General features: G+C 53.8%; 2 protein-coding genes across 2 annotated transcripts in view; both read left to right on the top strand.

The window, feature by feature from the left end:
• The window catches only part of CUTC (cutC copper transporter), a 5448-nt gene extending 1148 nt beyond the window's left edge, over positions 1 to 4300 (top strand). Inside the window, exons 3-8 of the mRNA XM_010565019.1 lie at positions 68 to 277; positions 1574 to 1609; positions 2038 to 2171; positions 2740 to 2767; positions 3174 to 3279; positions 3861 to 4300. Coding sequence (XP_010563321.1) covers positions 68 to 277; positions 1574 to 1609; positions 2038 to 2171; positions 2740 to 2767; positions 3174 to 3279; positions 3861 to 3972 — 626 coding nt within the window. The 3' untranslated portion in view covers positions 3973 to 4300. The remainder of the gene's footprint in view (positions 1 to 67; positions 278 to 1573; positions 1610 to 2037; positions 2172 to 2739; positions 2768 to 3173; positions 3280 to 3860) is intronic.
• Positions 4301 to 6562: 2262 nt separating this feature from the next.
• On the top strand, positions 6563 to 26123 carry ABCC2 (ATP-binding cassette, sub-family C (CFTR/MRP), member 2). Its single transcript, XM_010564882.1, has 32 exons — positions 6563 to 8458; positions 9032 to 9205; positions 9686 to 9811; positions 10897 to 11031; positions 11450 to 11572; positions 11915 to 11970; positions 12211 to 12442; positions 13054 to 13235; positions 13868 to 14045; positions 14547 to 14801; positions 15309 to 15374; positions 15891 to 16028; positions 16344 to 16490; positions 16789 to 16877; positions 16968 to 17030; positions 17227 to 17353; positions 17529 to 17705; positions 17809 to 17976; positions 18278 to 18464; positions 19322 to 19454; positions 19867 to 19972; positions 20235 to 20454; positions 20930 to 21084; positions 22071 to 22226; positions 22329 to 22528; positions 23152 to 23278; positions 23669 to 23770; positions 23867 to 24010; positions 24280 to 24438; positions 24700 to 24866; positions 25237 to 25431; positions 25873 to 26123. The coding sequence occupies exons 1-32, from the start codon at positions 8417 to 8419 to the stop codon at positions 26000 to 26002; spliced, it is 4659 nt and encodes a 1552-aa protein (XP_010563184.1). The 5' UTR covers positions 6563 to 8416; the 3' UTR covers positions 26003 to 26123.
• The last annotated feature ends 1566 nt before the right edge of the window (positions 26124 to 27689 follow it).

A 27689-nucleotide genomic window follows, 5' to 3' on the forward strand; every position in this document is an offset into this window, starting at 1 on the left:
CCCCAGCCTCTCCTCTTGCCTCCCCCGGCGGCTGGGTGCTGAGCTGCCGCTCTCCTTTCCCCCCCAGGACTCCTGCAGGTGGTGAAGCAGTGCGTGCGGGTCCCCGTGTTCGTGATGATCCGACCTCGCGGCGGAGATTTCCTCTACTCGGACCGGGAGGTGGAGGTGATGAAAGCCGATATCCGCCTTGCCAAGCTGCACGGGGCTGACGGGCTGGTGTTCGGGGCCCTCACCGAAGACGGGCGCATTGACACAGAGCTCTGCACAGCGCTGCTGGGTAAGAGCGTCCCCGGTCAGAAACGCTGTGCTGAGCTCTGCGCGGTAGCTGTGCGGTGACCGTGGGGGTGGGAGTTCCGCGCGGCTCTGTCCGGCGCTGTAGAAAGAACCGTGCAGGGTGCTTTCGTCTGCACGTCTTGTCTGTGGTCTTGCCATCTCTCTCCACCTTCTACCGGTTTCATGTATTGTTGTGAGACGTTAAACAGGTAAGAAGCTTTGCAGACCAAGGGCCGCTGCCCCAAGCGGTTCACACTGAGTTTGAGGCCACCTGGGATGTAATGGCAGGGTCTAAGCAGGAGAGGTGCTTAGGTGAGCTCCTTTGGGGGCATCAGAGTATTAAACTGTTGGATTCCCTTCCTTCTTCATTTTCCTCGCCCTTTGTTCTTTTCCTTATGTCCCTGTTACAGGTGTCTAGGGTATGTCTCTCCTGGACTTTGGCCTTGTGGGTAGCTGGCAACTCATCTTCATTTTTTCCTCTAATGCACCCAGTGAGAAAGAATAATGAGAGAGAGGTGGAAATGTATAAAAGGATACCGAAACTGCAGTGGGAAATTGTTAGTCCAGACGCCTAACATGTAGAGAGAAAGAGAATTTGCTTCTACATCTTTTCTGTGAGCTACAGGCAAAGCTAAAGAGGGCTGAGCGTTGCCCTGGTGATCTGCTGCCAAGGTTCTTGTATGTATGAAGGTGAATGGGCTGTAGGGAGTGCAGCAAAAGAGAGTGGTCTTGCCCGGATCTGCCTCCACTAGAGCAATGAGGTGCTCTGCTGGAACCAGTGTTTCCAGGGCAGGAGGCAGTTGGATTTCTTTTCATAGAAGTAAATAAGTTTTGCCTAGTAAGTAGAGCATCACTGGTGAAGTGAGCTGTGGTCTGAGAGCAGAACTTGTAGGTAGTGAAAGAAATCACAAAAAATCAGCTCTCCTGCTTTCAAAGACTACTTGCTGGTCTTGTCCCTTCCCCAGGTAGATGATACAAATTCCCTGCTTCCTTCCTGCAGAGAAACATCTCTGGTGGGAATGAGGGTTCTGCATGATCCAGATGAGGTGGGGGATTTTGGTGTTACTCATAACAACAAAGGTCTTTTTGCTTCCTCAACGAGCAGAAGAACTCTTCCTCAGCAAAGAGCCTGGCCAAAGAACAGCAGCTGTGTTGTTCCCAGCAAGTACTGGGACCCTTCTGAGCTCCCCATGAATGGCCTGAGAAGCCTTTGCCCTCTTTCATCTGATGTGCTTTTCTGGTTCTAGCACAAGGGACTCCCTGTACCAGCCCTGACTGACCATATGTCTTCTTATTGCAGCGGTGTGCCGTCCCCTGCCAGTCACGTTTCACCGAGGTGAGTCGCCTGGGACAGTGGCCCTGGCAGGGACCAGCCTCTGTCCCACTGCCAGGGGAAGGTGGGGCTGGGAGGGAGCTGAGCTTAAGGTACTTTGGTCATTCTTTGGAGGGGGGAAAGCTCTGCATGCTGTGTAAGAGCAGGCTGTGGCTGCACTGTTCCCCCAGGAGGGGAAAGGTCCAGGGGGTGCATGCTTGGGGGCTGTGTCACTGCCCTGTGTGGAGAGGAGGCATCTGAGGAGCTGAGCACGGTGGCCCTGCCACTGCTGTGAGGGGGACATTATAGTCAGGAGCTGTGGCTCCCTGCAGGGGTGGCCAGCTGTGAGAAGGACCCTTCCTCTCGTTGTCTCCTGGGCTCCTGAGCTGGATGGGGGACAGGGCTTGAGCACAATGAGCTGAGTGATTTCTGAGCTGTTGTGTTGGCCTCAGCCTTCGACATGGTGCACGATCCCCTGGTGGCACTGGAGACCCTGATTTCTCTGGGGTTTGAGCGGGTATTGACAAGTGGCTGTGACAGCTCAGCGCTGGAAGGATTGTCTTTAATTAAGAGGCTTGCAGAACAGGTAAGTGTTCCCTGTGCTCGCCTGGTTTACTGCGGCTGCTTCCTGGGCATTGCTCCTTGATGGTAGCCCTCATTTCTGTAAGGGAACTCCTGTCAAGGAGCATTTGCCCTCCCTCTCTGGCTTGGCTTTAATCTTTTCCTAAGTCCGTGTAGCCTGGACCCCAAAGTCTCCCACAGCAAAGACTGGTTGGGTTGTTCTTGCTCGCAGACTGGGAGGAGGGCAGTAGGAGTTGATTTCAGCAGCTGGGTGTGATTAGGCCATGCAAACAGCAAAGTGAGGTCCCTGTTGGGGGTCTCATAGTTCCTGTTAGGAAAGTGCAACAGATGTACTTGAGAGGTAGGAAGAAATGGTGACAAGTTGCCTTAGCTGTACCTGCAAATTCTTTTCCCCTTTTCCTTGTAACACATGAATAGTACAAAACAGGTGGGTGAGAGTGCACGAATCATAAGCCATAGTGACATCCATGAGTTTGTGGAAGGCACTGCATGTAAGGTTTCTTTGCTACCCCACAAATGCGTGTGCAGATGTAGTGCTGAGCAATATCACTAACACGGTATTCTTCTTTCAGGCGAAGGGCAGAATTGTGGTGGTGCCAGGTAATGGTGTTTTGTCATCTGTAGCAGGTCCTGTAGTCCCTAGCACCTGCTTCCTAGCCTCTTGCCCTGGGGTGTGCTGTCTGATCTGGCTTTCTAAGCCAGGTCCCCAGGAGGAGGACCTCCTGCCCTGGTGCGACTAAAGGCTGCGCAGACAGCTGGGGATGGCAGAGCTCTGCAGCCACTTGCTTGCTGGAGGATTTGGGGACAGCTCTACATCTGTGGGAGAACATGAGCCGAGGCTTCTCTTGTCTCTTTTCATGTGCCCGGGTCTCCATTTTCCCAAGGGCTGTCTTTTCCCTTCAGTGTAGATGGCGCTTGTCCCTTAGGGGGGGTAGGTCCCAGGGTGGTGTCAGGCCTGGGACAGTGCCATCTGCGCTGTATGTGACATTGGGATTCTTCCCACCAGGGGGTGGCATCACAGAGCGCAACCTGCAGAGGATTCTGGAAGGCTCCACTGCTTCTGAGTTTCACTGCTCTGCTCGCTCAGCCCGGGACTCAGGGATGAAGTTCAGGTAACTGATTATTTGTTTTTATTTTTTAGCAAAACTGTACAAGGGAAAAGCTGGATTAATGTGAACGTGAGTTTGTAGAACAGGCATAAATTTCAAACAGCTTCCTTGGTGCTAATCGCGCTCTTGTGGTTGGGGTCCTGATGCCTGGCTCTGTATTCTGCAGTGTGTGAATCCAGCACTGCTCATCATCCAGACACGGATGCAGAACTGGATCCTTGGGGCATTTCTTCTGCTACTGCTGCCCTAGGGCTTGTGAGTGTGCTTGTGTGGCACTCGGGAAGGCAGGTTCTGGTGTAGCTGCCTTAGACCTTTAACACAAGTGTGTAGGATTTGGGAGGCCAGTGGGATGTGCTTCTGAGGAATGGCTTACATCTGTCCACAGATGTGCACTGGGTTTCTGTCGATGCTGTTGTTTATTGCCTTTGGATTATTCCTCTTTCTATTACTGTCTCATCTTTGGTTTGGGTGGCACCAGCAGATTCTCTGGCCACTGCTGAGACTAGGGGAGATAGTGGGTTTTGCTTAGTGTGTCTTAGTCACCTGTATCACCTGCAGATAGTAACCAGTGGTTTTCCTGACAGAAATCCGAACGTTGCCATGGGAGCGTCCTTCTCTGCCCCTGAATACTCCATAAAGGTGGCAGATGTGGCCAAAGTGAGGACCCTGAATGCGATCGCAAAGAACATTCTGTAGTGGAAGGCACTGTGCTGGGACAAGAGCGCTGAGACTCCAGGGTCTTTCCTGCCACATGGACAGATGGGTATTGCTTCCGTCCTCAGGCTGCAGAGGATGTGAACTAGGTGATGAAGCCTGACATCTCTTCCCTTGGCTTCCCCCGAACGACCAGTCCCTGGCCTGGAAACTTAACGTTGGCCATTTTAAATAAAAGGACTCATTCCCAGATGTTGTGGCAACAAGCTGTTCAGCAGTATTTGGGAGGAAGGGAGCTGAGCAAGTAGGGGGACTGAATTGTGTAGCACTGCATGTGATTGTCAAATAAACACTGCAGCTGCCCCCCTCTCGCTGTGCTTTTTTAAAATTTATTTATATTTTACAGGTAAGACTGTGATCTGTGTTGCATAGCCTGAATTAATCAGGCCCCTTGTGCACCTGAGAAGAATGCAATCATCCAGAATGCCAGGGAGGGAAACATCATAGCCACAGGTGGAAAACAAGGCCTGCTGTGGTCAGCCAGTAGGATAGCTGGGGATTAGCAACGCAGCAGCTGCTAGGTAGAGAGAAGCACATTGATACGTAGAGATGATGAACACATTAAGTTCTAATGGGAAGGAGCTTCTAACTACCTGACTGATGAGGTGAGGTAGTTGCGAGGCATCCTGGGCTGTGGGTGCTTGAGGTGGGGTGGGTGTGTGATGAGATTCCTTGGGAGGACAAGGTGCTTTTTCTCAGGGAGTTTCCAGGTCCTTTTCCCAACATGAAGCACAAACTGCTTGTTCTCCAGACAGTGCTCAGGGGAATGTGCCTATTGAGTTATTGCTGCCTGGTCAGAATTGAAGCCTTAGACTCATTTCAGTTACCCTGCAAAATACCTGATGAAAGATCTGAATGGTGTCAGTGGTCCATTAAAAGAGTAGAGACCCAGAGATAAAGCAGCTTTATTCTTGCAGCCTGCTCTTCTCTAAAAGATCCACAAAGCTGAAGAGGATCCCCCTGACAGCAGAGATAGCAGACCTTCTTAGGAGACAAAAAGCAGGGTTCAGATTTGTCTGCCCCTCTTGGCAATAGCATACAGCCTGTGAGGATGTACAGGAAAATGTAATACTTGACAAAGTGGCAGCACCTTTTGTCACCTTAAACATAATCAGGTCACTGAAAACCTACAACCAAGACTAACTATGTATCTTCATCTCAAAGGGTACATCCACCTTTTCACATGGATCCATCACAGGTATCTGTCTCCCAAAACATACCTCGGGAGTGTATGTGGTAGTTTGCAACACAGGAGCTGGGAAGGGAATGGCTGCTTAGTGCTGGTGTCGGAGCCTGCTTCAGCACTGGCAGATAGATGTGCAGGCAGTAGGGAGGATCTGAACTCAGAAGAAGAAATGATTAAATTTGTGGTTATGGTCAATATAGTTCAGAATACCTGATTGAAGAATTCATGGTTTATGTTGTGAGATTTCATAAGTCATGGTGATGATTAAGATACCGGTAGCTCAATTAACATGAATATTCTGCTGAGGCAGCCCCCCTAGCATCGTAAACACAGAGTTTGGTTCTCTCCTTTTGTGTAAAGTTAAAAAAAAAAAAAAAAGAAAAAAAGGCTGTTGAACTCATGTGGGGTTACAGCACAACAAAGGAGAGAAACAAACCCTTCAGAAACAGGTGAGCAGTGAGGGCTGGACTAATTTGTAGATTGCCTTGCAGAAGCCTCTGTCCTGGACCAGACCCTGTGAGAAACAGGCATGAAGCAATGCCTAATTTTGAAAACTTAAGTTATAAGGTGGTGGATAACAGATGGGTAAAGGCAAGGGAGCACAGGGAAACAGTGTGGTATTGTTGGCCAAAGAGGTCTTACCACTTTGATTAGCTTGGTGCCAGTGAACGTTTTCTGGGTATTGTAGTGAAGGAAGCTTTATGGGAGGAACTGAAGGATAGTGAGGTGGCTTTGTGGGTTTTTAGGAGGAGCATGCCCCAGGTAAGAGGGAGAGAAAGTGGGGGTGTGCTTGCTTTGAACATTAAAAGATAGCTGGCATCCTGTCCTGAGCAAAGCACTTCAAGTCTGAATGAGAGACCAAAGACGGGGTGAGGATGGGCTGTGACATGTACTGAAAACTGAGACACGCAATGGGACAGAGCATTAAATAGGAAGGTGTCACGAGCAAGTGGTCCCCTTGGCAGCAGCGCTCCAGATGGGTACGAGCAAGGCCAGAGGACACCTGTGCCAGAGAGCAGAAAGAAGAATCACATCAGCACTCTGGATGCAGAAAGGCTGAGGAAGTGACTGCTCCATTCACTTTGTATCCATTGCATCAGATTGCTGCTCTCATCAGCAGGGTATTGGTTCTGGCCTGGAGGACTGTCTTGACCCACTCAGAAGAGGAGGGTGAGTTACTGAGATTGGCAAATCCCCAGCAGTGTGGACTAAGGTGAGACAACTCTCAAGGTCCATATACAAACGTTTATTAAGATTCCTACAGTGATTAATGGATGTCTTAAACGAGGTTTTCCAATAATTGGTTAGGTATATAACAGATTATGGCAAGCAGTAAGGTATGCCTTGCATTACTTAGCAATTCTAAGAGAAAAGAGAAACAGAGAGAGATCACCAGTCCTGGTTCAAGCATTGGTCCAGCCAACTGGGGTTCTCTGGTTCGTAAGAGTGCTCTTCTGTGGATCTCCCAGTGGCACCTATCTTCCCCCTTTGTTTGCCATATCAGTACAACCCACCCTACTCCCACAGTGGCAGTTTTGTTTCAGGTTCTCTCCCAACCCCCAAGGTGACATATAGCATGATTTGGGTTGAGACACGAGTGCTATAGTCACATATGTTTAGTGTGATCTCCATAATCTTCATGAGCATATTCAGGAGTGTCAACTTTAATATACATTTTGCAGATAATGAGGCAAAAGTTATTTATTGGACGTGATGGCCCCGAAAACAGAGAGCTAACAGGCTTCACTAGTTGCACCAGAGCAGAACCATCCTTTCTCCACAGGGCTCCCTCCTCCAGCCGCATCCTCTCCCATGTGCTATTCCTCCCACATGGGTCAAGTGCTTGCCTTACCAGTTCCTTGAGCACAAAGCCTGCATTATCCAGACTCCACATTATCCACGCTGTGACTACGGTTTCATTTCAAGGTACTTGTGAGTGTTTGAGACATTTCTTGGAAAGGCTCAGAGGGCCTCCACGCCCCTTCCCCTTTATCTCTACCAAGCTTCATCTCTTGCCATCGTTCATGATTCCCTCAGGCTGCTTCTCTCAGTCTTTGTTTTGGAGAGTTACAAGTAGTCTCCTGCAAGGACCTAGCACAAGGGGTAGCTTTATTTACAAAAACAAGTGGATTTAATCAGACAAGCCAATAATAATTAACCAATCAGTTGGACATTGAACCTTTCTCTGGTATTGATGGTAAGAGGGTGGTTCCCGAGCAGTTACTCGTTGTATCATCCTTGACTTCTGAGCTGTCTACTAACTCCTTGAACAATGAGACAGCAGAATCCTTGCAGTCAGCCTACCGTCCCCTTTTACCTACTTCTCCCCAAGAGCACTCATGATAAAGCAAATCCAGTTCCAGCCTTAGAGTAGCACCATCCCCACCTGCCCCCACACCTCCACTTTCCTAAGCAGCAGCGTGATGATTTAGTGGCAGTTGCCTGCCTCAGGAATGGTCCTCTGGCTGTCTCAGATGTTGGGGGTTGCCTTAGAATGAAGATTCAAAGTCTCTTTTGGGCTTTGTGGTCAGCCAGCTGCCATAACATGCAGACAACACAGAGGTATGGGAAAGGGAGAAGTAAAAAGAAGAGCTGGGAGAGTCTCCAGGCTCTGCAGGCCAGAGGAAGTTGGTAAAAGGAACCCAGATCCCGGAGACTCAGAAAGACCACTGCAGCATGCAGTCAGCTCAGCTGTCAGATGCTGCAAGTTCCCAGGCCTGGACCACTGCTGGTGTCCTGGGCCTCCTTGCTGGGTGGCACATGAGAAAAAGGGTACGGTCTTCTTTGGCTTCTCAGCCTTTGCTGGACTTTTTGGCAGCATTCAGCAGGCTTGTTCTGGCAGGAGAGGTCTGTTGCACTAAAGTAGTGTCTTTAGTGGGTCCATAAGAGTTTGTCTCTGTTGGTGTGCACTGATGAAGGCTGTGGTTTCTGAGCGATGGCTGTGGTGTCCTGCAGTGACTCTGTGACAGTGGCTTCCCTGCATCTCCCCTTTGATCTCTTTCTTGGGTCTTCCTCTCCTCCCTTCCCCAGAGCCCATGCAGTTTCCAAAGCCCTTTTGGTCACTGCTTTGGTCTGTGGTGTTGTGCAATAGCACCAAGTTAACAATTAACTGTGTGTCATCAGGCATTTTGTCCCAACACCACTTGAGGGTGTGTGGGGACTTTTGTCCCAAGCATCCACCCAGGACTCACAGCCAGGCAGAGCGAGGGGAAGGAGCTGTTGTCTCTTCTCCCCTGAGCCATGTCGGCAGCCCTGGAGGAGTTCTGTGGCTCCGTCTTTTGGGTGAGTGGCTGCATCACCTCCATCGCCCGTTCTTGGGATAGGATGCTCAGTAGAAGGGGAGAGCAGTAGATCCCAAGGCTCACAGCTTGTTCAGCCAGTGGGACTCAACTGCCAGTGGTCAGCAGAGGTTCTGGTATTTATCCAGGACTGCCATGGCACTGAGCGCTATGTGCTGCCTGCGTGGTATCCATGAAACAACAATTCAAATGACAGTTCCCTGAGTAAGCCCTGTCCTATTTTAGCCCTGCAGCCCGGCTGGGAACACAGGACACCCTGCACGGACCTCTTGCGGGATGATTTGGGTCCAGCTGCTGCACCTGGCTTGGGTCCAGTAAGGGGTGGTTGTGGGGGAGGCCCTTCCACGTTCAGGCAGATAGATGGGTAGGGGGACGTCACCTGGGACCTCGGCTGAGTGCTGAAATGCTCAGCCAGGAAAGTAGGTGTTGAGGAGAGGGGTGTGATAGGGTGGAGCAGGGTGGGCAGGAGCTATAGGAGTGGTGGCTCTTGTGCCGTGAGCCAGGTGAGGGTCAGGCCATCCCAAGTGACTTGGCTGTCTGTCCTTGCTGCCCCCAGAACGCCTCCTACCTCACTCGTCCAGATGCCGACCTGCCCATGTGCTTCCAGCAGACTGTGCTGGTCTGGGTCCCCCTTGGCTTCTTCTGGATTTTGGCTCCATGGCAGCTCCTGCCCATGTGCAAATCCAGAGCCAAGAAATCATCTGTGACCAAACTCTACATCATCAAACAGGTAGAGTGGGGCTGAGGGGGCACAGAGGGCAGGCTGGAGCAGCCTGGGGTGGAGGGGTGGTGGAAAGCCTCTGGCTGGAGTGAGGTGTGGGATGGAGAGATGAGAAATGTAGGTGAGAAGGAGCAATGGGCTAGGGCACCATCTGGGACAGAAATGTAAAGGGGGGCCCGGGATGAGGCATATCTGGGACAGAGGGCATAACAGGGCTGGGATGCACTGGGAGGGGGGGCAGAGGTGTGTACGGGGGCTTCTCATCTTGTGGGCTGTTATCCTCCAAGCTTAAAATGATGGCAGTGCTCCTGTGGAAGTGCTACAGCTTCACAGGGTCCTAGAAAGGCTTCCCAGGCCAGGTTTGAGTTGGAAAGGGTGTAACGGTGTATGGGACACTGTGCTTTTATGCCCAACTGTGTTGTCTCCCAGTGGTTCCCGTGCGCACGATGGGCTGGGTCTCCCCTCACGGCTGCTCACCTCTCCCCGCAGGTGCTGGCTGCCTTGCTGATGCTGACGGCAGTGGCGGAGTTGGCCCTGGCGTTTGTAGAGGACACAGACCAGGCCCCCCTGCCAGCTGTCCAGTACACAAACCCCAGCCTGTACATTGGCACCTGGGTAAGGGATCAGCCGGTAAATGTGCTGTGTCACCAGAGAGACAGGGTGTGAGACCATGAGGCCAAGCAGCAGAAAACTTCCCATAGCAGAGATCAGCTGGAAGCTGCGTCCACAAGGGAAGCGTAGCCTGGAGGATGGGTAGGGACTAGCCCTGAACATCTGTGGGTGGTGCACAAGGGTGATAGGTTGAGGGTGGGTGTCTGGTTGTACAGTGCTCCCTCCTTTTATCCTTAAAACTGGGATAGATACTATGCCTGTGTGCATAGCTGAGCTTTCTGGCAGAAACCTCAGTAGCAGCAGTATGGGTTTCACAGGACTGACTGCATAGCATTAACATCGGACCATGGCTTGCTGCTCTGATGTCTCACAGCTTCCCATGGGCTGCGGCTCAGTTTTGTGTGGAGAGTCAAGAAGTGCGACAGGATACCCAGGCAGAGGAGAAAGTGAGGACACAGGGGCTATTAGCTTGATGGAATATGTGCATGGAAGTTGCAGATATCTTGTACGAGACATGGGATATTCTAACAGTCTTTACAAAGCCGTAACTCTCAGGAGCTACACTTAAAAGCAAAAGTAACACCCCAATTTGCTGTCCTTTGTATTTTGTCATGTCATTTAGTTTCACGTGCAGAGTTCATGTGAGATTGTAAGTCAAGGGGACTGCCCAGAGAGGCTGCGCTGCTGGGTGTCTGATCTGGCTTTAATTCCAGGTCTGGAGGCAATATGCAGGAGACAGGGTGTGACTCCTCACAGCTGGGCATTATCTGAGAATCTGGGGTGAGAACAGCTAAAAAGAGAAATAGTGCCCTGCTGTAATGTCAGGGTGTCTTCAGACCTTGCTTTTCTTATGAGGAGCCTGATCTTATGTCTTCCTGAAATAAACCATTGCCCTGTATGATTAACTCCAAAACTTATGTAGGGTTGGCAGCGACCTCAGGCACTGGGAGCTCAGTGTCTTCAAGGCAGTGAATCCCAGCAGATCACACGTGCTGGTATCCCAGGACACATGCTCCAAAGGCACATTTAGAGCCCAGACTGAGTCCTGCAGCCCTACCTGAACCTCTGACTGATTTTCCTTCCCCCAGCTCCTGGTCCTGCTGATCCATGATGCACGACGCTTCTGCTTGCGCAGAGACTCGGGGATACTTTTCTGCTTCTGGACACTGTCCCTGCTCTGTGGGATATTGCCATTCCAGTCACTCCTCCGGAGAGCCCTGCAGGTTGGGTTTGGCAGGAAGCTCTGTGCTTCCCCATGGTCTTGTTCTGTCCCCAAAGAAAGTCCCTCCAGACTTCATCTCTTGACAAGTTCTCAGTGGTATCACTGAGGTCCCAGCTGCCCTAAGGACCCTGGGGAACCAGAAGAGACCTGAGAAGGAATTGCTGTTTGAATTCATCCTGTCTTTTTGGGGTGGCATAAGCTCTCCAGGACCAATCTATCCCCTTACGGACTTATGGGAGGAGGACAGGAAGAAGCAGGGAGGGGTAGTGAAGGGAAGCTGAGCCAGGAGCCAGAGCAAGTTTTGCACTGCCCCTTTGGGCCCAGCCTTGTTTGCTGTCCTGGGCATGGATCTTGTCTCTGAGTGCCAGGTGGCCTTGAGACAAGCCCCAGCAGTCACTCTGGGCTCTCCATTCCTGCAGGTGCCAATCTCTGACGTGCCACGGTTTGTCCTTTTCTTCATCTCCTACGGGCTCCAGCTGCTGCTTTTTCTTGTCTCGGGCTTCTCAGATGTTGCCCCAGAAACAAAGGAAATCACGAAGAAGGTGCGAGGTCCCTGCGGGAGTGGGTTTGGGGTACTGCATCCTGGCTGGCGTTGTGCAGGGCAGGGTGGGCTCCATGCAGAGACTCCTCCTGGCCCCTGTGGGAGGGAAGACCTTGGGGCTTCAGCAAGGGGCACAGTGAGAGCTGGAGCCTGCAGCCTGGGGCTTTGGCACGTATGTCCAAGGGGAGGCTGCTTCTGGCTGTGAAATGGGATTCCTGGGGCTGGAGCTGGCACAGTTTGAAACCTCAGGTTTCTTGATGGCTAGGGGTGCTGAGTCAACTCTTGTCAACACCACCTTTCAGCATCAATGATCTCTTGGTACGCGCTTTGCTTTGTGCCCTAGAACCCAGAGGTGACAGCCTCCTTCCTGAGCTCCATCACCTTTGAATGGTACACCAGGTAAGCAGGGCTCCGTGGGAGGTTGGGCTGGCAAACTGCAGGCATGTTTTAGGGCTGGCCCAGCCCTGTTTGGGGGAGCCTGCAGCACAGGCTGCTCGGAGTTAGTTGTGAGAGGCACCACATTCGGTGCAGCCTGAGGTTGGGGCCAGGCTGGGTGTAAAGGCTCTGCATTTGCAGCAAGGACTCTCCAACAGGTGTAGTACAGGAAACTTGCTAAGGAGAGATTTCTCTGCCCCACAGCATGGTTTTCAAGGGCTATCGCAAACCCTTGGAGATAGAGGATATCTGGGAATTGAAAGGTAAAGACAAGACGCAGGCTATTTATGCTGTTTTGGAGAAGAACATGAAGACTGCGGTGAGGAAGGCCCAAGCAGAACTGGAGAAACGTAAACGCAAGAAAAGACACCGGGAAGGTGACCCAGACCATGGGAACAACATAAGCAAGGCCCAGAGCCAAGACATCCTGGTGCTGGTAAATCCCTTCCTACTCTTGGCCTTGCATGGGACTGAGAGATCCAGGTCCAGCCTTGGGGAGTAGGGTCACCTCACCTCCCTGCAGCCCCCTTTGCTGGGTTTTCCCCTCTTTGATTCTGCAGGGCCATGGGCAAGGATGGGGGAACCCGTGACAGGGTATTCCCTGTCCTCGGCAGATCCCCGTGTTTTGAGAGACCAAGAAAGTCTCCATCCTTCTGCCCTACAGAAGGACAGGAACAACCCTCAAGTCTGCAGTACAAGCAGCTCCCTTATCTCTGTCTTTCCCTACCCCAGATACCTTCCAGTAATGCGGTCAGAGTGAACATCACTCTATGATCACCCCTGGCCTCAGATTCTTCCTGGGGTGCCTGATTTTTGGCCTGAGAGGTTCAGCCTGGTCTGGGGTTTGCAATAATTTTCTTTGGTACACAAGAGAGGTGTTAGTACTGGGGGTGTATGACATGAGCAGAGATCAGCAAGAGGGAATATGAGAGGAGGTGAAGCTAAGGCTTCATTCATAACAATCCCTGATCTGGGGTCTGTGGCAGGATCCAGGTGCAGGAAGCCTGTACAACCAGCTCCTTTACTTCTGTGTGGGCTTCCCTCTAGGAGGAAAAGCAGCCAAAGAGGAAGAAGAAGGGAGACAAAGGGGACTCTGGCCCTCGCAAGGATTTCCCCCGGGGCTGGTTGGTGAAAACCCTGTGCAAGACCTTCTGGCAGAACCTCCTGCTATCAGTGGCTTTCAAGCTGGTGCATGATGGACTTTTGTTCGTCAGCCCCCAGCTGCTGAAGTGAGTCCTTTCTCTCTGTCCCTGTCCATGCCCATGTCCATGTCCTAGCTTTGCACCCAGCCCCACCACTTCCCTATGTGCACTGCATCCAACCCCACCATCTCCATATGTGTACCTCTCCCAGCCCCACACCCTGGGGACTTTTTGTGCCCTCACCAAGCTGTGAGAATGTGTTGGGTTACAGTTTAATGAAGAACTGACCTGAGCTGGCTGCCAGCTCTTACGGGTGATACCTTGCTCCCTGCTCCCTACATCCTTTGTTATGCAGTCCCGCTCCCTCCCTGGAGACAGTCCTGGCTCTTCTTTGGGGCCCTTCATGAGTCAGTCCAGCTCAGCCCAACAGGACCTGCCCAGTTTGTTTTGCAGAGCCACACAGTCTCTGTGGATGATCTGATATTAGTGACCCACTGCTGTATGTGAAATGCAGCATCCCTGGCAGAACAGGGACACTCAGCAGAACAGGGACACTCAGCAGAACAGGGGTCCCCAGCTTGCTGAGCATCAAGCCAGCTGTCTGGGGCAGGGTCTCTGTCACCACTCTCGTGAGGATGCTCTTCCTGCATTGGTTTGGAGCATCCTGCTCAGGTCTATCTCAGTAGGGTGGGGGTCTCATGGGCTTCTTTACCCTCCAGGCTGCTGATCACCTTTGTGTCGGATGAGGAGTCCTTTGCCTGGCAAGGCTATCTGTATGCCATCCTGCTCTTCCTGACAGCACTGATCCAGTCCCTCTGCCTGCAGCAGTATTTCAGCTTGTGCTTCCACCTTGGCATAAATGTGCGTGCCAGTCTCATTGCTGCCATCTACAAGAAGGTTGGTATGGCCCTGTCATCACCCCTGCTGGCTTTCTCCAAGCTGGGCTGGGGATACTGGCATCCATTTCCTACCCCATCAACCTGGAGTAAGTGGGGTATATGTCCTTTACTTCCCAGGAAGCAATGGGGAGAGCTTGGCTTGTGGGACACTCACCCAGCACTGAGGACACTCTGGGTGCTAGTTCTGCCTGGGACCTGGGTGCTGCAGTCATGTGTTTGACAGCTACCAGGGGCCGAGGGAGGTTTCTCTTCAGAGCAGTGCAACACCTAAGGCAGCTCTGCTAGGATTCCTGCATGGGGATGTGTTTCTTTGCCCCCAGCATCCAGTGGCTCCTGGTGTGCAGGCTGTGATGACAGCACCTGTGGCCAGCAGAGAGGCACCTGGAGCAAACCCAGGAGCAGTTTCAGCCTGGCCTGCTAATTCCCTGCTCTGTGCCCTGCTGCTGGCAGCCAGGCTGCTCCCAGACTGGCTTGTGGTGACTATGCTTTCGCTCTCCAGGCACTCACCATGTCCAGTGCCACCCGCAAGGAGTCCACGGTGGGAGAGACTGTGAATCTGATGTCAGCTGATGCCCAGAGGTTCATGGACACGGCCAACTTTGTTCACCAGCTGTGGTCATCCCCCCTGCAAATTATCCTGTCCATTGTCTTCCTCTGGAGAGAGCTGGGCCCCTCTGTTCTGGCTGGCATCGCAGTTATTGTGCTGCTCATCCCCATAAATGGGTTCCTGGTTGCCAAGGCCAAAACCATCCAGGTCAGTGGTGGGTTCAAGATCCTCCCTGGCCTCCCACTCCTGAGGCCCACTGTTGCTCTCCTCACTCATTTTCCACACTCCCCTACTCTTCCCTGTTATGCTGCAGATCTTTCCCAACCTAGGAAATTCATCTGACTTGGGCTGGGCATGTCTCTAGCCTGAGCTGGGGGGTGATCAGCTGAGATGAGCAGGAGGCATGTGAGACCTGTTCTACCATCACAGCTGAACTTGAACAGTGCTCCATGCTGCAGTCATGTGTTTGACAGCAGCCTTGAGGACTGAAAGCGAGATATTACCAGCCATAACATAAGGCTTTAGCTTCTACTTGACAACAGGGTGCTGTTTTTTCCCTGGTTGTCCAGAGCCCCAGGGAGACAAGGTCCAGCTTTGTGGGATGGCTTCTCTGGGCTCCGGAGCCCACCCTTCCCTTCCCTGTGGCAGCCTGGATATATTTCCAAGGGTGAGTTGCTGTCTGGTTTAGGTGACCTCTGGCTCTTCTGTTTGTAGGTGAGGAACATGAAGAACAAGGATGAACGCATGAAAATAATGAGTGAAATCCTCAATGGAATCAAGGTGAGAAGTGGAGTGGAGACCCCCCCGGCAGCTCTTGCACCCCTCTTCTTGGTGCACTGTACCTGGAGGCAGCACACCCGTATAACCCTACAGCACCAACATTATAGTCTAGCTTGGGGCCTCTGTGTCTGGGGTAGCCAAGCCTCAGTCTCTGCAATTCCCTTGGCTTCCTCACCTTTTGAAAGGTTGGCTGGGAAGGAGCTCTGGATACCTGGACCAAGACTTGGGAGCCAAGAGAGGGTTTTCTGGGGGTTTCCTGGATGGCTGTGGTGGTGAGCAGGCTGCCATGGTGGCAGAGGGGCTGGCAGTGACCTGTAAGCTGAGGATGAGGGAGTGGGAATGCTGTGGGGAAGTGCTATAAGCCATGGGGCAGGACAGGAGAGGGGAGATGCAGTGGCCAAGCAGGCTTCCGAGCAAGCCAGAAGCTGGTGACAGAGGTGCTGGCCACCAGTGAGCTGAATGTGGAGGTGGGCATTCCCATGAGGCCAGCACCCGCTCACCTTGCTCATCTCACAGATCCTGAAGCTTTTTGCCTGGGAGCCCTCATTTGAGAAGCGAGTCAATGAGGTCCGGGCACGTGAGCTCAAGGACTTGGTGAACTTCAGTTACCTGCAGTCAATCTCTATCTTCCTGTTCACGTGTGCCCCCTTCCTGGTGAGTGCCAACAGGGCTGGGGAGGGCTCTGTCCATGGGGATGGGAAAGACTGGGAACCTCAGCTGGAGTGGTCCTGCAGTGAGGAAGGGGCTGGCTGACAGATGCCTGGGATGCAAAGTATGGTCCTGGCTGCTGGCAGGAGAGCTGTGGTAGAAAGGGGTCCCATCAGAGTGGTGAGATGGAGCCCAATGGAGAAAGAAAGCAGGAGGGAAACAGGTCCCAGCAGGAAGGCACTGCTGAGGCCTTAGGGGAGCATGAGAGTCTGGGCTGCACACAACCACACTGATGGTGGCTTTTTCTGCCATCTGCCCTAGGTCTCCTTGGCCAGCTTTGCTGTTTACGTGCTGGTGGATGAGAACAACATCCTGGATGCACAGAAAGCCTTTACTGCCATCTCCCTTTTCAACGTGCTGCGCTTCCCCATGGCCATGCTGCCCTTGGTCCTTTCTTCCTTGGTGCAGGTCAGCCTTAAAAAAGGACAGGGGGTGCAGGGGGATCTTATGATACCTCTGCCCAAACCAACACATGAGGCTCAGGTGTGTGATGGAGCTGGGCCTCGGACACCCGGGGGTCAGTGCGTGGGACTCTGTTGGCAGTGGGGTCAGATGGGACCCCCATATGTGACACAGGCTTGGGGCTCAGAGGTTGGGGCTGGTGCTTGGGTGGGGGCTGTGTCTGAGGTGCTCTGCTTACGGGGCTCCTGCCAGCCTGCCCAGCTATGCCCCCTGCCCACATGCCATCCTCTTTCTGCTATGGCAGACCAATGTGTCGACTGCGAGGCTGGAGTGCTACCTGGGCAGAGAAGACCTGGACACCTCGGCTATCCACCACAACCCCATTGCAGGCAGGTGAACCTCCAGGTTACTCCCTGTGGGTCACAGGCTGGCCCAACCCTGGGCTTTCCCAGCCCTGAGGGATGGCTTTCTGCTGACAGGCAGCGCTGTGCGTTTCTCGGAGGCCACCTTTGCCTGGGAGCAGGACGGCAATGCTGCGATAAGAGAGTGAGTGCTCTGCGCCATGTTGAGGGCAGATGGGTGGGGAGAGGGAGCCTTTCTGTGTTGTTAGCTGGGGATGGCAATCGCCTCTTACAGTGCTGCTAGAAGCAAGTGCCCCAGAGACGCTACTCTGTGCTGGTCCCACGCAGGAGCTGGTGGGTGACCTGGCAGTGCTGCTTCCTCAGCCCTCATGTCTTTGCAGTGTCACCCTGGACATCGTACCTGGGAGCCTGGTGGCCGTGGTGGGGGCTGTGGGCTCAGGCAAATCTTCACTGGTGTCAGCCATGCTCGGGGAGATGGAGAGTATCAAGGGACACATCAACATCCAGGTGAGACAAGCCAGCTGGTGCAGGGGGCTGTGGGGCTGCTTGGGAGCTCAATGGGGAGGCATCAGGGCAGGACTGTTCCCGGAGCGGTGGCTCAGGGCAAGGACAGGCTGCAGGAGGTGGCGGTGCTCAGGCTGATGCTCTGACAAGGTAGCTGTTCTTGTGTCTCTCTTTCCAGGGCTCCCTGGCCTATGTACCCCAGCAGGCCTGGATCCAGAACGCCACACTGAAAGACAACATCCTTTTTGGGTCAGAACTGGATGAAGCCAGGTATCAGCAGGTCATCAAGGCCTGCGCCCTCCTTCCAGACCTGGAACTGCTGCCTGCGGGTGACCAGACAGAGATTGGAGAGAAGGTATCAGCCTTGGGCGCTGTGGGTTTCCCATAGCACCTGCAGCAGAGGACAGAGCTGTTGCCCTGTGCCGGCCCCGTGCTCAGAGAGGTCCCTTCCCTTCCAGGGCATTAACCTGAGCGGGGGCCAGAAGCAGCGAGTCAGCCTGGCCCGGGCAGTGTACAGCAACGCAGACATCTACGTCCTGGATGACCCCCTGTCTGCTGTGGATGCTCATGTCGGCAAGTACCTCTTCGAGCATGTGCTGGGGCCAAAAGGGCTGCTGCAAAAGAAGGTGAGCACCCCTGCCCTCCTCCCCACCACCTGGCCAGGCAGGAATGGCACTGGCATGGTGTTGGCCATCCATGGAAAGCTGAGGTTGCTTGCTTGGGACAGAGAGGGGTCCTGTGGCTTTCACGTGGGGCTGCAGCAGGCAGGAGAGGCCTCACGGGTCCCCAGAGGGGTGCCCCGTGTCCCTGTAGCCAGGCAGTGATAACAAGAGAGATCCCCAGGTAGGGGATGGAGAGCCTGCAGGCCCATGGCTGGGGGGCAAGGCATGCTCTGATGCTCACTACCCTGCAACCACTTTGTTGCAGACACGGATCTTGGTGACGCACAGTATCAGCTTCCTGCCCCAGGTCGATAACATCGTGGTGCTGGTGGCAGGAGCAGTGTCTGAGCACGGCTCCTACAGCACCCTGCTTGCAAACAGGGGGGCCTTTGCCCAGTTCCTGAACTTGTACGGCAGCCAGGAGGAGGATGCTTCAGAGAAGAATACCACAGGTACTGGGAACACGACAGGGCTGCAGCAGTTAGAGGGGCCACACATATGTCTTGGGGTTGTGAAAACCCCAGGACCTGATCCGTCAGTCTGACCTGGTTCTATCCAGCCCAGGCCCCAGTGGTGGCTGCTGTGAATCCTTCCCAGCTTCTGGCAATCAGTAGCACAAGCACATTCTGCCTAAGGTTTGCATCCAGACATGGTGTTGAACAGCCAGTGAAGGACCTGCCTAATTTTTTCACTCTCTTTTTAGTTCATTTATGGGTCCCATAATCTTATGTGGCAACAGGCTCCATACCTTAGTGATGCTGGGGTGAGAAGGATCTTTGGTTTATTCTAAACGTGCTGTTGGATAACATTTCATCTTTATCATGTCCCCCAGTGCTGTAGGGAGGAGTGGTGTCAGGTCAGGTGGATGCTCACCCTGCTGGGGCGCAGCCCAGTTGTCCAGCCAAAGCCTGGCTATTCCCAGTTCATCCCCACAGGACCCATCTCCACCTGCTCAAAGAGATGCTCCTGAACTGGAATGACATGACCTACCAGATTGTGCACCTACTAAACTAGCACAAATCTCTGCTCAATGTCCCACCAGTGGCACTGGGATAAGTCAGCAGCAGGGACTGCCTCCATGAAGGCCTTTAGCCTTAAGTGCCCTGTCAGTTCTCTCTCCAGCACAACAGAATTCTTCCTCCTGCTGTACTGGGCTTGCAGCAGGGTTGGAGAAGGTGTGATGTGTGATGGTAGGACACAGCCTGGGCCTGGGGTGCGGAGCGGAGCTGCATGCAGCAGAGGTGTGGTGCATGGGATCTGTTCTCTCCTCAGTGCCTGACCCTACCTTCCCTCATCCCTGTGCTTGTAGCTGTTGCTTTAGCTGGGGATGAAGAGCAGGGTGATGAAGACATTGAGCCTTGTGTGGAGGAGGGTCCTGATGATGTGGTGACCATGACCCTGAAGCGCGACGCCAGCATCCGTCAGAGAGAGTTCAGTCGCAGGTGGGAACTCAACCTGAGCTCTCAGCTCCCTCCCCTGGCCCCTGCATTGCTCCTTAGGGGAGAGGGTTCCTGCAGAGAAGGGGCTAGGAGCCTCCCTACTTGCTCCTACCACCAGCTGGACTGGGTCAGGAGCATCTGATCTTGCCTTTACTTACATTAGTCACAGCCTTACTCTGTAGTCTTCCTTGAATCTCCTGCTGCTGGCTGGTCCTGCTTTTGGGGGTAAGGCCTATGATTTCAGAGCTGCAAATGCCTAGGGCTTCCACAAGGCTCATTCAAAGCTGCCCCAGTTAGGACATTATTTCCCAGAGGGCTCCAGCACTGGAGTCCCAATGCACCATGGGCATGGACCCCCAGGAGAGTAGGACCCATCCAGCACCCTGTGACTATGGTGCCCATCACCTCCCTGCAGCCTTAGTAAAAGCAGCACCAATTCCTGGAAGAAGGCCCAGGAGGAGCCCCCCAAGAAGCTGAAAGGCCAGCAACTGATTGAGAAAGAAGCTGTGGAAACCGGCAAGGTGAGGAGGATGGATGGATGAAGCACTGTGCTGCCCTGGCTCAGTGCTACAAGACCCTGACTGTGGCTCATAGAAGCCGGTGCTGGCTGGCTGTGGCCCCATTGCAGCCAAGAGACACTGAAGGAGACAGCGCTGCCTGGGACTGGTGGGCAAGGTGGTGGAGGGGAGCTCTGTGGGTAGCAAGGCAGGAGTCCCAGGGCTGTGCTGGGTGTCACTGGCCACCGTTTGCTGGGCAGCGGTGATGGGCTGAATTGGTCCACAGGTGAAGTTCTCCATGTACCTGCGGTACCTGCATGCCGTTGGCTTGTGGTATTCTTTCTGGGTTGCCATGGGCTACGTTGGACAGTACGTCGCCTTCGTGGGGACTAACCTGTGGCTCAGTGCCTGGACTGACGATGCGCAGCGCTACCTGAACCAGACCTATCCCACAGAGCAGCGGGACCTGCGGATCGGTGTCTTTGGGGCACTGGGGGTGTCACAAGGCGAGTATGGGAGCACAGGGGATCCTGCTCACCTCAGCTGCGTGGTCCAGAAGGGATATGGCTTGCAAGGCCTGCAGCCAGCAGTGCAGCAAGGAGCAGGGGACCCACCATTGTGTTAATTTGCCAGCTGCTGCCTTCCTTCCAGCTCCTGGCAGATCTGGGGACAGATAGCAGTCTGAAGCCAGCATAAATTGCCCCAAGAAGTCTGTGTTGCCCCCTTAGGTTGAAGATCACTGTCCTTAATCAGTTTGGAGATAGTGCAAGGGCCCAAGGGTTTCCCAAAGGGTTAGCGTTCTTCCCCTTTGGTGGCACGCAGTTACTGGGGCCTTCCAAGAAGGTGGGATGCAGGACTGTCACAGCGGCTTGCTACAGAGCTGCTGGTTTGGAGCTGCTTCATGTGTCTCTTGAGCCAAAGGGTGCCTGGGTCCAGTATCACACATGAGCTGGTGATGACCACCCTATGCTTTCCTTGCAGCTCTCTTCCTGCTCTTTGCAACCATCCTGTCTGCTCGTGGTGCCATGCGAGCCTCCCGGGTTATGCATCGGCAACTGCTCAGCAACATCCTGCGTGTGCCCATGAGCTTTTTTGACACGACCCCGACTGGCCGCATTGTGAATAGGTTTGCCAAGGTAAGAGAACAGCCCCAGTATGGAGGAGGTGCTTGTTCCAGCAGGTCTGGAGAGTGTTGCACGGTGACATAACCCTGTTGCTGTTCAGCACTGCACAGATGAGCCCAGATCAGGGCCTGGAAGGGACCAGAAGGGCATAGTGGATGCGAGGCCAACTGCGAGGCAAACCGCCTCCTGGGCTATACTAGGAGGAGAGTGGCCAGCAAATCACAGGAAGTTATCATCTCCTCAGCTCAGTGCTAGGGAGGCCACACCTGGATGCTGTGTCCCATTTTGGGGCCACCTGGTCAAGAGGGATGTGGAGAAACTGAAGAGGGTCCAGAGTAGATTACCAAGAGAGGTAGGAGCCTAGAGCTCATGTCCCGTAATGAGTTGTCCTTCTGGTTATGGACTCTCGGCAAAATATACGGTCTTTGCTATGTAAATGAAGCTCATAAAACAAAGAGAAAATGAGAAAGGAGGGAGAATACAGACAGGGAGTTTCAAGTGTGCTGCCACTCCAATTCTTCCTTTGGTGCCACCTCTTGATTTTGGGGAATAAAAATCTCTCTTGAGATCAAGCCTACGGGCCTGCTGGGTTTACTCTGAGATGAGGGAGTATGTGGTGCCCAGCTAGGAGACAGATGATGACCAGCTGGAGACCTGAGTGCACCTGTGTGGACCTGGAGTCAGCCCTGTCCCTCTTTCTGCCTCAACTTCTGCTCCTGCATCCTGGGTCCAGATGAAGATGCAGTTCCCAAAGCTGGTCTGTGCAACAGGGGAATATTAGAGAAAGCTTCTCTGTTAAATCAGTTGTTCCCAAGCTGAGCTGTGGCCCTAAGTGGGGTTGTGACCCTAACACCAATCCAGTGTCATCCAATATTTTTGCAAGTGTCTGGCACTGTTACCACATGAATGTGTAGGAACCCTGTATGTGTGGGGCCTTTGGGTTTCTCCCTCCTTCTGGGGTCACTGACTGCTTCTCCACACTTCTTTGTATGCTCCAGGACATCTTCACGATAGATGAGACCATTCCCATGTCCTTCCGCAGCTGGCTCTCCTGTTTCATGGCCATCATTAGCACATTACTCATGATCTCCCTGGCCACCCCATTCTTCGCTCTTGTTATCATTCCCTTGAGCATCTTCTACTATTTTGTGCTGGTGAGTAACCATGGCTTGAGAGAAGCTTCTGCCCTGCTTGGAGCAGTATCTTTGCTGCTGCTGGACTTTATGTTGGTAACCAAGCTGTGTCCCTCATTTCAGCGCTTCTATGTCTCCACGTCACGCCAGCTAAGGCGTCTGGACTCTGTAACTAGGTCTCCCATCTACTCCCACTTTGGCGAGACAGTGTCAGGGCTTTCTGTGATCCGCGCCTTTGGACACCAAGAACGATTCCTGCAGCAGAATGAGAGCACTATGGACATCAATCAGAAAAGTGTTTACTCCTGGATAGTCTCAAATAGGTGACTTTTACTCCTTATGTCACAGCACAGCCTGCAGCACCTCTGCCCAGCAGCTTCTGGGTCCCTGAGACGCTGCAGTTCTCCCTCTTGATCTCAGGACTGAGAGTCTGTGTAGGAACTGGGGGAGCTTGGGATAGGGACACCATCTGTGGGAAGGAGACGTTTTAGGGTGATTTTGAAAGCCAGAGTATGGCCCCCTAGAAATGTCCAGAGCCTGGGCAGAGTGAGCTGCACTGTCAAGGGATGAGATGCTCTTGGTGGGTTCTGGTAAGAGGCCAATGCTCCAGGCCAGGTGGGAGTGCGATGGGGACAGTATCTGGTGTTGACGTGTTATGGGGTAGATACTTAAGGTGTGTGAGGGTTGTACAGTTGGGGCTCCTCTGATACATGGCATTACCAGCACAGGAGGTTGTGTGTGAGACACAGGGGCTGACAGATAAAATGAACCTGCTTGCAGAATTGGCTACAAATCACATGCTGTGTAGGTGCAGGTACCCTGTGTACAGTGCTCAGCGCTGGGTGTGCAGGGATGCTGGTGGGGTGCTTGTGTCACTGGTGGGCCCTGTGTTGGGTGCAGGCAGATGCCTCTCCCACCACCCCTCAGCCGTGCTCTCCCGGTGCAGGTGGCTGGCCATCCGTCTGGAGTTCGTTGGGAGCCTGGTGGTCTTCTTCTCTGCGCTTCTAGCTGTGATTTCAAAGGGCACTTTGGAGGGCGGCATCGTGGGTCTTTCTATCTCCTCTGCCCTCAATGTGAGTCAATGAAAGCTTTTTCTTATTCCAGGGCAGGGCTGTTTCTGGAAGCAACACCCTGATGGCTCTGGGCTGGCTGGAGGATGCTGCCTTGCCTCCAGCTCTGATCCATAGAAAGGGGATTAGCTGGGGTGTCCTATCACCTGGGGAGCTGGTATGGAGCCAGGGGAACACACATCCCAGTGTGGGGGCGATGCTTGCCGCCATGGGGAGGAGCACATTCCCACTGTGGATCAGAGATGCTGCAGCAAAGCTTTTGAAGGGCTGGGGAGTGGAGAGTTAGGGGCCAGGCCAGGGATGCTCATGTCCAGGCTGAGTCCCTGAACTGAGATGGGAGGTGGCTGTTCCTGGGTCCCACTGAGCTCTGCATCCTCTGGCTCTGCCACACAGGTGACCCAGACACTGAACTGGCTGGTGCGGACGTCTTCAGAGCTGGAGACAAACATTGTGGCTGTGGAGCGGGTACATGAGTACACGAAGGTGAAGAACGAGGTGAGGAGACCAGGGTCCAGGCAAACACCTGCTGCACAGCTTGGTGCTAGCCAGCATCGCAGGGTGCAACCCCTCCTAATGCTCCTCTGCCTCCAGGCTCCGTGGGTGACAGAAAAGCGTCCACCCCATGGCTGGCCCAGCAAAGGTGAGATCCAGTTTGTTGACTACAAAGTTCGTTACCGACCTGAACTGGAGCTGGTTCTTCAGGGGATCACCTGCAATATTGGGAGCACTGAGAAGGTGAGGACTGTCTGCCCTCACTCCACCCTTTCTGTAGTGACATGGTCTTAAAGTTGTTTCTGTCCTCTTAGCTTGGGTCTGTGGTCTGGGGAGGGATGGTGATGGGACGTGGCTCCTGGGGACTTGAGCTGTGGGGCAGGGACCAAAGGAGACCATCTGGGAGATGGTGATTGCAGATGCAGGGCAGGAAGGCCCACCAGACCAAGATGGAGAGCATCTGCCCTGTTTTCTTCAACCCTGTCAGCTGGTCTAAATAGCTGCTTCCACAGGTTGGGGTTGTGGGACGGACTGGGGCTGGAAAATCCTCCCTCACCAACTGCCTCTTCCGGGTGCTGGAGGCCGCTGGAGGGACGATCATCATCGACGAGGTGGATATAGCAACGATCGGCCTCCATGACCTGCGCCAGAACCTCACCATCATCCCTCAGGTGAGCTGACCCCACCTCCCCACTGCTGCACATCCTCCCCAGGCTCTGTTCCCTGGGTGCCGCCTTGCCCTTGACGCATCCCTGGGTGCCGCGGAGAGTCCAATGGCCCGTGGGCATGCCATCGCCACCTCCCCTGCCCAGCTGCAGGCAGCAGGGCGGGCCGGCTGTGGCCAAACTCGGGGGCCTGGAGCAGCTACAGCAGCTACTTTCAGCCCTGCTGAATGGCCGTGGTGTGGCTGAAGATGGTGCTGTCCCTGGCAGGACCCTGTGCTCTTTTCTGGCACCCTGCGGATGAACCTGGACCCCTTTGACCAGTACACGGATGAGGAGGTCTGGAAGGCCCTTGAGCTGGCCCACCTGAAGACATTTGTGCAAGACCTTCCCGAGGGGCTGCTGCATCTTGTGAGCGAGGCGGGGGAGAACCTGAGGTGAGCAGAGGAGCGGAGGCATGCCCAGCACCACCCCCTTCCCCTGGTCCCAGGGACCAGCCTGGAACAGCAGACTGCAGCAGAGCGGCTGTCCAGGGACAAGGCCACAGAAGCTTCTGGGAGTAAGCGTGGGAGAAAAAGGTCCAGGAGTCAAGGCTGCCAGGGAGCCAGCGTGAGCCAACCCTTCCATGGTGGCCCAGAGAGCAAGATGCTGAGGGACGTGGTGCTCAGGGTGGCAGATGATCAGCTGGGGAAAGGCCAGGGAGGGCTGGGCAGGCATGGTGTTGGGGTCAGGGCAGCGTGTGGCAGTAGGCTTGCAGAAGCTCTGCTGGTGTCTGCCTAGTAACTCAAGTTCCCTACCTCATCCCAGTGTTGGGCAGAGGCAGCTGGTGTGCCTGGCCCGGGCCCTCCTTCGCAAAGCCAAGATCCTCATCCTGGATGAAGCGACAGCAGCCGTAGATCTGGAAACTGATCATTTAATCCAGACAACGATCCGGAGTGAGTTTGCTGACTGCACTGTCCTTACTATTGCCCACCGCCTCCATACCATCATGGACAGCAACAGGTACCGTGGGGCAGTACTGTGGGGCAAGGGGAATGGGGATTGGGACTCCTAGGATGGGGCGAGAGGTGGCCAGCAGCAGAAACAAGGATGCAGAGAAGGGCAGGGGTGGATGCAGTTCCCAGGACAGCAATATATGGAGGTTCTAGGAGAGAACAGAGGGATGGGAAGGATGGCCATGCAGCAGTTACGTCTTTGTGTGGAGAAACATTTTTGGGCATCCTTCTTTACAGCAACAGGCTATAGAGGCGTTGTTGACATCTTATGTGTGTTACCCCATCAGCACTGGGAGGAGAGCTGTGCCCTCACCTCTGTGCTGAGAGGAGGTGAACCACATAACGTGGCTATAGGAGGAGTCAGGGTCGGTGGGGCTGTAGTGCTGGTGCAAGCAGTGCTATCAGCTCGGATCCTGGGAGCTCAGGCCTTCTTGTTCCCTGCTGCCAGGGTGATGGTGCTGCAGGCTGGGAGGATTGTGGAATACGACAGCCCTGAGGAGCTGCTCAAGAAGCACGGTGTCTTCTCCGCAATGGCAAAGGACGCTGGCATCATGAATATAGAAACCACTGTGCTGTAGGTGGAACAGACCAGTGTGCGGGTGTGTGCGTTGGCAGCTCCCTCCCACTGGCACTCGCCAAGCAGGCAGCAGCTTCTCCCTGCTGCTGGACTGCCCAGGAATTTCTCTCTGCAGCTGAGAAGCAGAGTGGCTTAGCTGGCCAGGACAGAGGATCTGGACTTGAGTGAGCTGTTAACCTTGCTACCCCACCCTGCTTGCTGTGCACATAAGGGTCTGGAGCTGCATAATTTATTCCAGTATAGAGGTGAAAAGTCTGCCATGGGAGACCATGACCCCCGTGGGGGTCTTAGTTTTTGTACTTCACCATGCCAGGGGAACCTAGCTCAGATATGCTTTAGCACTATGGAATGAAATTTACAGATTAATCTAAGAGTGTTATAAACTTTTGTAACTGTTTCTAGTATTCCAACTGAAAGTCTGACTTTAAGGCATGCTAAATAAGCCTCAGTTTAGCTTCAAACCTGGCTAGTGTTTGAGGGAAGATGGTAACAGAGGTTATCCAGACACACATGGGTGGGGAGACCAAATTGACTTGCACAGTGGTACCCAGGCATGAACACTACTTGCCAGCAGTGGAGGTGGAGAAGCCAGGGCCTGCCTGCCTTCCCTACGGCTACAGCTCCCTTCCTTTGACAGTAGCGCCAACAAATGAGGCAGTCCCTGGGGCTATCATAACCACTAGTGGGGCAGATTTTGGGCTGCGGCTCCAGACTACAAACCTGACTGTGGTGGAGATAGATAAGCTGGAGAGGTGCGGGCATGTGTGTATGCCATACTGACATGCACAAAATCTGGTGGTTACTGTTGACAAACTCTTGAACCTTCTTTGCTTTTGGGCATGGAAGTCAGGAGCTGTAGCACTGACATCGGCTGCTGGCATACAGGGAGCCTGTGCCCATGTGCATGCTGCCTACCCACTTACAGCAGGGCAAACTCCTTCACCCTTGCTGGTGGCAGGAGGGACACAAGCCACCCACAGCCTCAGCCAAGTCATGTAACACACAGCAGGGGAGAGGGCAGCGCAATCACTTCATCTTAATGAAGAACTTCCCTGTGAGGGTTTTGTAGTGTCTGAGCTGCAGCTAGCACAAACACCAAGGCAGAAGCATTCTGAACCCCACTGAAAGGATAATGTTCTTCCTAGCCCTGCAGGGTCTCCATGAAGCCTGTGGGCTTTGCCCTCCTAGCCCAGCACTGGCCAGGCACTCCTCCCAGCTCTCCCGACACTTGCACAGGCCCCTCCTATACACAAGGGCAAATCTTTATTTACAGAGCAGCAGTACAGGGGATACAAATATTGTCCCAAGAGAAGGGAGCTTCCCTCTTTCAGGACATGGCAGCAGCAGGTAAGACACACCACCCTGGCAAAGGGTACCACATCCCTTCTGGGGAGGGTCTTACCCTCCCAGAACATCAGCACCATCTCCAGTGCCCTGCAGGAAAGCGCAGGTGAGGCAGTCCTGGTCAGAGCCCCCCAAAATATCAGGCTGGAGAACAGCCTGTGCTTTGCCTTCTGCCCTGCCCCAGTCCAGAGCAGCCAGGTGGGCATGGCAGTGCAAAGACAGGTCTTGGGCACCGGAGATACCTGGAAGATGAGAACCTGATGGCTGCTGCTAGCAGCAGAGCTTGGAGAGGCCCGAGCCCCTGGGAGATCCAGCATGGGGATGAAGCACCCGCTAGGGACCCT

Source organism: Haliaeetus leucocephalus, unplaced genomic scaffold (genome assembly GCF_000737465.1).
Source record: "Haliaeetus leucocephalus isolate CR32 unplaced genomic scaffold, Haliaeetus_leucocephalus-4.0 Scaffold184, whole genome shotgun sequence".
In the NCBI taxonomy this organism is placed as follows: Eukaryota; Metazoa; Chordata; class Aves; order Accipitriformes; family Accipitridae; genus Haliaeetus; species Haliaeetus leucocephalus.

Coding starts and splice junctions, on each gene's coding strand:
- ABCC2 (XM_010564882.1), top strand. CDS start 8,417: ATGTCGGCAGCCCTGGAGGAGTTCTGTGGCTCCGTCTTTTGG. Junction 17,977..18,277: donor AAGGGCTGCTGCAAAAGAAG/GTGAGCACCCCT, acceptor ACTTTGTTGCAG/ACACGGATCTTGGTGACGCA. Junction 22,227..22,328: donor TCTTCTACTATTTTGTGCTG/GTGAGTAACCAT, acceptor CCCTCATTTCAG/CGCTTCTATGTCTCCACGTC.